The 8209-nt window shown below is 42.9% G+C and overlaps 1 protein-coding gene across 1 annotated transcript in view; it reads left to right on the top strand.

Annotated features, from left to right (window-relative positions):
• Positions 1 to 8209, top strand: part of Eogt (EGF domain specific O-linked N-acetylglucosamine transferase) — a 34806-nt gene that overhangs the window by 12614 nt on the left and 13983 nt on the right. Inside the window, exons 9-10 of the mRNA XM_021191239.2 lie at positions 692 to 798; positions 6960 to 7063. Coding sequence (XP_021046898.2) covers positions 692 to 798; positions 6960 to 7063 — 211 coding nt within the window. The remainder of the gene's footprint in view (positions 1 to 691; positions 799 to 6959; positions 7064 to 8209) is intronic.

Here is an 8209-nt window from a genome sequence, read left to right as displayed (position 1 = left end):
GAGGGAGGGAGGGAGGGAGGGAGGGAGGGAGGGAGGGAGGGATGAAGGCAGGGAGGGAGAGAAGGAGGGAGATTCAGGAATGTGTTTTACAAACTGCCATGGTGTTTTTACACTGTGCTGTGAACGATTCTGTTTGATATATTCCACATGACCTGTGATCTCACAGATGGCTGCGGTGACCTTTACTCAGAGCCGTAGATGTTCCTCTTCACATTCTGGTGTCTGCCATTTGTCTGACTTCCACAGATGTACCCCAGTTCCAGGGAAGCTTTTCGGTCTTCTGCCTTTGTGAGGCTCTAGGTCATTTTGGAATATGATCTTTCTCACAATCCAAGAAGTCTATGGGCAAGTTCCTATGGCCCTATCTTTTCCTCTAAGCCCCCAAATGACAGGGGACCTTGTTGAATCTCTTATTAATACATCAGTGTTTTTGTTTTTCACTTTGTGATGGCTTCCCTATTGAACTGTCTGATCTGACATGCCAGCCTGAAATTTGAAATCATTTTTGCTCCTATCTCAACATTAAACTGGGTTTTAAAGCCACTAATGTTAGCAAATTAAGGAAGGTGCTCTGTGGGGCTGCCGTGTATTAGAAATAAAATCTGCTTCGGGAGCAGCTCCCAGGTTATGGTGTTGTAACAAGACGTTTGGCAGAATCACCTTTAAATTATCTCACAATGCACAATTCCAGGTTTGCCGAGCTACAAGGCTACACTCAGCTCGATTTCAGGCCTATAGAAGATGCTAAATGTGACATCGTTGTTGAAAAACCAACGTATTTCATGAAATTAGATGCAGGTGAGAAGTTACTTTGTATTTTACATGAAATTAGATGCAGGTGAGGTTACTTTGTATTTTACTTGTGTAGTGATTGATGTGTCTATTTTTTTTTAAAGATTCCTTTTGTTTTTATTTTAAGTGTGTGCCTATTTTGCCTGCGTGTGTGTCAGTGCTCCACATTCATGCAGTGCCCGCGGAGGCCAGAAGAGGGCGCTGGATCCTCCGGAACCGCAGTTTCCCATAGTGAGCTACCACTTGCATGAATTGACCCAGGTCCTCAGCAATAACAGGCAGTGCTCTCAGCCACGGAGCTGTCTCCTCTGCCCCACATCTATTTCTTGGCATGCTTGCAGTAGTTTTCTGTGAATGTGCCGAAAGCAGTGCGATAAGCACTGACTGTCTTTTTTGCTCCTCTTCTAAGGTAGATGAACTGATTACAACTTCTGTATTCTTTATTATTATTCATTATTATATTTATCTACACTTATTTACATATTATATTTATTTATATTACATTCCAAATGTTGTCCCCCTTCCCCGTCTCCCCTCTGCAAGCTCCCTCCTGCCCCCTCCCCTTTGCCTCTATGAGGGTGCTCCCCCATCCACCCACTCCCACCTCACTCAGTTAGCATCCCCCTTTGCTGGGGCAGCAAGCCTCCACAGGACCTCCCTTCCCATTAATGCCAGATAAGGCAGTCCTCTGCTACATATATAGCAGGCACCATGGACTGACTCATTTATACTCTTTGGTTGGTAGTTTAGTCCCTGGGAGCTGAGGAGTCTTGTTAGTTAATATTGTTATTCTTCCTATGGGATCACAATCCCCTTCAGCTCTTTCAGTCCTTCCCCTAACTCTTCCACTGGGGTCCCTGGGCTGAGTCCAATGGTTGGCTGTGAGCATCTGTATCTGTCTTAGGTACTGGCTGAGCCTCTCAGGGGACAGCTATACCAGGCTCCTGTCTGCAAGGACTTTTAGGGATCCGCAATAGTGTCAGGCTTTGGTGTCTGCAGATGGGATGGATGCCAAGGTGGGGCGGTCTCTGGATGGCTTTTCCTTCAGTCTTTGCTCCATTTTTTTGTCCCTGTGTTTCCTTTAGACAGGAACAATTCTGGGTTAAAGATTTTGAGACAGGTAGATGGCCCCATCCCTCAACTGGGGGCCGTATCTATCTACCAGAGGTGGTCTCTTCAGGTTCTATCTGCCTGCAGTTGGGTATTTTGGCTAATGTCATCCTCACCGGGTCCTGGGAGCCTCTCGCATCCCTGGCGTCTGGGACTTTCTAGTGGTCCCCCCTCCCCTGCATATTCTATTCATTCTCCCGGCCTTCTGGATTTCTTTCTCCTGTCTCTTCCCATACTTGATCCCATCCCCCCCTTTCCCTCCCCCTTCTCTCCCCACTCAGGTCCTTCCCTCCCTTTGCCTCTAATGATTATTTTCTTCCCCCTTCTAAGTGAAATGGAAGCATCCACACTTTGGCCTTTCTTCCTGTTAAGCTTGCTATGGTCTATGAGTTGTATCCTGGGAGCGCAGAGCTTCTGGACTAATCCGCTTAGCAGTGAGTACATACCATGTGCTTCCTCATTGCTGGTGGATTGCAAGCTGGTACAACCATTTTGGAAATCAATTTGGTGGTTCTTCAGAAAATTGGAAATAGTGCTACATGAAGACCCAGCTATTGGGCATATATCCAAAAGATGCTCTGACATATAACAAGGACACATGCTCCACCATGTTCATAGCAGCCTAATTTATAATAGCCAGAAGCTGGAAACAACCCAGATGACTCTCAACAGGAGAATTTATACAGAAAATAGATACAGAAAATTCCATTATATACATTTACACAATGGAATACTACTCAGATATTAAAAATGACAACTTTGCCGGGCGTGGTGGTGCACGCCTTTAATCCCAGCACTTGGGAGGCAGAGGCAAGCGGATTTCTGAGTTCGAGGCCAGCCTGGTCAACAAAGTGAGTTTCAGGACAGCCAGGGCTATACAGAGAAACCCTGTCTCGAAAAACAAAACAACAACAACAAAAAGACAACTTTATGAATTTTGCTGGCAAATGGATAAAACTAGAAAATATCATCCTGAGTGAGGTAATCAAAATTCCAACTCAATTCCTCATAGAGATGGAAAGAGAACTTCTCAACTTCATCTGGAATAGCAAAAACCAGGAGAGTGAAAACAATTCTCAATAGTAGAAGAACTTCTGGGAGGAATCACCATCTCTGACCTCAAGCTGTACTACAGAGCAATAGTGATAAAAAAAAAAAAAAAAAAAAAAAAAAAAAAAAAAAAAAAGGTACAGGGACAGGCAGGTAGATCAGTAGAACAGAACTGAAGACTGAGAAATAAACCCATACACCTATGGTCACTTGATCTTTGACAAAGAAGCTAAGAACATATAGTGGAAAAAAGACAGCATTTTAAACAAATGGTGCTGGTCTAACTGGAGGTCTGCATGTAGAAGAATGCAAATGGGTCCATTCTTATCTCCTTGTACAAAGCTCAAGTCCAAGTAGATCAAGGACCTCCACATAAAACTAGAGACACTGAAACTAATAAAAAGGAAAATGGGGAAGAGCCTCAAACACATAGGCACAGGGGAAAATTTCCTGAACAGAACACCATTGGCTAATGCTCTAAGATCAACAATAGACAAATGGAATCTCATGAAACTGAAAAAGCTTCTGTAAGGCAAAGGGCACTGTCAATAGAACAAAACGGCAACCAACAGATTGGGAAAAGATCTTTACCAACCCTACATCCAATAGAGGGCTAATGTCCAATATGTACAAAGAACTCAAGAAGTTAGACTCCAGAGAACCAAATAACCCTATTTAAAAATGGGTTACAGAGCTAAACAAGAGAATTCTCAACTGAGGAATCTCACATGGCTGAGAAGCACCTAAAGAAATGTTCCACATCCTTAGTTATCAGGGAAATGCAAAGCAAAATGACCCTGAGATTCCAGCTCACACCAGTCTGAATGACTAAGATGAAAAAAAAAAAAAAACAAAAAAACAAACCTCAGGTGACAGCAAATGCTGGTGAGGTGGGTGTGGAGAAAGAGGGACTTCTGTATTCTTATCCCTGTCAAATTCTACAAGAAACAGTCACATTTGTGTAAAACGGTTCCATCAAAGTCAGGATGAAAGAAAGCTATGTGTATATACTTTTTGTAACTAACTTTACCCTGTCTGATAGTCTGATATCTTTAATCACTTTGATTACATTTAGGTTTCATTACGTGTGTGTGTGTGTGTGTGTGTGTGTGTGTGTGTGTGTGTGTGAATACAATGCCAATCATTTCCATGGCCAACTTTCTGTAACCAGACAAACTTAAAACTCTTTTGGAAGTTACCACTACAGTATATTCTTGAAAAAAAAAAACAAACAAACCAGAATTATTTTCCCATCATGCCTTTCAGCTCTAGATCTTGGCCTGCAAGCATAACTTTAACCCTGGCCACTAGTGGCCCTGGAGAGGAGAGAGACTTGCTATCTTATCCCTCTCATTATGAGAGATGGGTCTTACAGAGCTGTGTCCTTATCTAAATTCATGAGTGGCCTGGCCTACAGTGAACTGCAGAGAGCCCTCTGTCACGACTACTTGGGAATTACCATACTTTGATCATGGTTTTAATGTGCTCTGCCATCCGAGATTATAATTCTCGGGTTATAAAATATTAGATTCAGAAATCGGACAGGTTTAGCTTTTTGAAATAAAAGCAAACTTGAAATGCTTTGTTCAAAGTTCTGACTCATTTTTAAAAAAAAATACACAAATGAAAAAGTGGCAAAAAACAACCCTTCCCATGAAAGAGGTATGTGTGAACTATGAAACGCATGCAGATCATATGCAACAAAGTACGTCTGCAGATTGTGTGCAGTAAAGTATGTAAAGTAGGAGCACATGGGCTGAGACGGACGGGTGCCATTGCTTCCCTGTATTGGTGCTGAGCCTTTGCTTCTGAGTGACACTCTCAGCCAATTCCCCTTTGCTTCTTAATTCACCTTGGGACAAGGGACATCGTAGCAGAACTTACCCACCCTACTTCTACAGCTTGAAGCCTGTGTTTACTTCCTCATTTTAAATCCTTGTGATACCAGACAATGGTATGCATACTGTATTCCAGAGTAAATGTTAGGGACTCCCTAAATGTTACAGGCCAGCTATGGTGTGTGTAGAGCTCACCCAGGGAAAGGGGATATTCACTAGTGCAAACTTTTCTTGTTAACTTGAAGCTAGCTACTTTGCTAAGATTTTTCTGAGTCATAAAATTATTCCTCCTGGGGACGGCATCATGGATCAGCGTGTAAGGGCGCTCGCCATCAAGTATGACAGTCTGCTTGATCCTCAGAGCACACCTAGTGGAAGGGGAGAACCAGCTCCTGCAGGTTGCCCTCTGACCCCACACACACTGCGGTGTATGTGCATGCACACACATAAACCAACCAACCAACCAACAAGTAAATGCCATTTAACAAGAGAAGTTGAAAGTTGTCCCTTACAACGGTTCGTCTAGAAGACTGACTACTCCAATAGACTGGAGTATCCACTGTTCTTAGTTCCTGGCACTCTGTGTTGTCATTTGCTGTAGGAATGAAGTCAGAGTATTTTATGGTTTCACTCAACATTTTCATTTGAAAATGTGTGTTTTGTTATTTCGTAGGAAGTTATCTCATTTGTATTTGTGGATTTTCCAGGTTGAGTCCTGAGTCCCACATACCTAAATCAAGAGTGCATACTTTCTTTTTTTTTTCTTTCATCTTCCTTCCTTCCTTCCTTTCTTCCTTCCTTCCCCTATCTCTTTCCCCCTTCCTTCCTTCCTTCCTTTCTTCCTTTCTTTCTTTCTTTCTTTCTTTCTTTCTTTCTTTCTTTCTTTCTTTCTTTCTTTCTTTCTTTCTTTCTTTCTTTCTTTCTTTCTCTTGAAACAGAGTTTCTCTGTATGTAGCCTTGGATGTCCTGGAACTCACTCCGTAGACCAGGCTGGCCTTGAACTCAGATCCATCTTCTGAGTGCTGGAATTAAAGGTGTGGGCCCCCACCATCCTGCCTTCCTCTCTTTCTTCCCTTTATGTATTTAGTGGAAGTGGACACATGTCTCAAGTCATAGAACTTGGGTCCAGAGGACAGTTTGCAACAGTTGGTTCTCTCCTTTTAATGTGGGTTCTAGGGATTGAACTCGGGTCATCAGGATGTCTGTCAGTTGCTGCCCTCTGTTTTGTGTCTTTCTGATGGCTGGCCTGGCAGTTGAAAATTGGATAGCTATGGCTTCTAGACTCTGACCTACTAAGCTCCTGATTGTCTTCATGAAGGTCTTACTGTGCGTCAGCCACTTGAAAATGCCATGCTCTCTGACTTTATCCTAACAGAGCTCACACTGCACTACAACCATTCCCAATTCTAGAAGCAAAGCTAAAGACTAAACACTTTTAACTTAACTAGGGATGCTGCTCACGAGTCACTAAGCTGGACTTCAACCATGTTCTTCCAAAACCAGCGTTCATGCTCTGTCAACTAAACATGAGAGACTCACCTCTTTTAACTAATAGTTGGTCAATATTTCCCCAAAATCAGTGTAAACAGGGGCTGGACAGATAGCTCAGCCATTAAGAGCACTGTCTGCTCTTCCAGAGAACCTGGGTTAGATTCCTAGTACCCACAAGACAGTTTATAATAATCTGTAACCCCAGTTTCAGGGGACCCAATACCCTCTTCTGGCCTTTAAGGGTGCCAGACATGATTGTGGTGCACAATCATACTTGCTGGCAAAACATCCATTCACAAAAATTTTTTAAGAAGAATAATATAAGGAATGATTAAATAGGGCAAAAGGAGACAAGAATTTATCGATTCTCCGTGCTGTGCTAAATAGACCTATGTGCTCCCCCACCCCACCCCTGCCAGACCATAATGCTTTCTTACGTCTTGATGTGCAGGAGAGAATAAATCCTTGATTTCAAAATAACCCGTTCAATAGTAAGATTTTTAAACTCAATACTTCTTCAAGTTGACTAGTACCCGTGCCTCGCCCATATTTAGGAGAAACATGTTTTCTTGTTGATTTTAGCGAGAAATCCAACTGTATGAAGGTAGAGTGGAATTTAGAAAGCATCTGGTTGTACATCTTCTCTTGTTTAACATGTCCTCTCTTTCCCAACACCAGGTATTAACATGTACCACCACTTCTGTGATTTCCTGAATCTCTACCTCACTCAGCACGTCAACAATTCTTTCAGTACGGATGTGTACATCGTGATGTGGGATACCGTAAGTAAGCACCTACTCTCTCCTCTGGCAACAGCTCTGTCTTGCTCTTTCACTGTGTGCCTCTGGCTTTGTGAAGCAGAATTTTCTAAGATCAATGTTTAAATATATGCCAAAGCACACATATACTCACACATGTATAGATGTGTTCAAATGTGTTTCTTTAGGCCCCCTGAAACATACATGCACCCTGTCAGGTATGTACGGATGTATGATCTTTATTTTGGTTTGGTTTTGATTTTGTTTGGGCAATGTCTCATGTAGCCCAGGCTGACTTGAATTGACTATGTAGCTGAGGATGACCTCTGCTCCTCTTGCATCCACTCTAGATTGCTTAGATTACAAGAGTGGTACTAGAGATTAAACCCAGGACTTCATGCATGTTGAGCAAACACCCTACCAACTGAGCCACGTCCTTTCCCATAGATAAGTGTGATCCTATATGCTTTGAACTTTGGAATGAAGTAGTAGAGGATTTCCTCCCTTTGGGCACAGATTGAATTCCCAAACACAGAGCTCCAGTGTCTCTGAGACAGGAGACCTCTGTGACACAAGGTGACAGCGATTCGGTTTACTTTGCTCTTTGAATTTACTGCTCCCACTCTTAAGTGCAACCCAGAGCCTCGTGCATTCTAAGTACTCCCCCACAGAGCTACACCTCAGCCCCAATCCTTTGCTTAATAGCAGCTTTCTGTTTATAGCCGGCTTTATGCTAAGTGGTCCGTTTTTTTTAAGCTCACTATCTAGGGTGAATCGTATCTAAATGAGAAGTGACGCTGTCTGGAAACGGCTGGCATGCACCATCTGCATTTCCAGCGAGCACAGCACACCAGCTAATTCATAAACAGTTTTACAGACATCGAGAAAGCATTTGTGGTCCATACTTCATAGGCAGTAAGCTCATAGTATAGCTCTGTGGACGGTTGTGGGTTGACCACGGCCATCTCCCAGAACTCTGGCATGATTTAAAGTCCTCGGAAAAACTGGCTCTGTGTTCTTGGCATGCTCTTGCTTTCTTTATCTCTGGCTCTACATATGCTTCCATTTCCGGCCTGAGTCCAGTTTTACTGACAGTTCAGCATCATATTTTGGCTGTGTTTCTGTGAACAAAGGGGACAGTGTCCTTCTCGCTTTTTTTTTTTTTTTTTT

The sequence above is a fragment of the Mus pahari genome, chromosome 2 (genome assembly GCF_900095145.1).
Source record: "Mus pahari chromosome 2, PAHARI_EIJ_v1.1, whole genome shotgun sequence".
Taxonomy (NCBI): domain Eukaryota; kingdom Metazoa; phylum Chordata; class Mammalia; order Rodentia; family Muridae; genus Mus; species Mus pahari.
The sequence above is the reverse complement of the archived record's forward strand: the minus strand, read 5'-3'. Positions and strand labels throughout refer to the sequence as shown.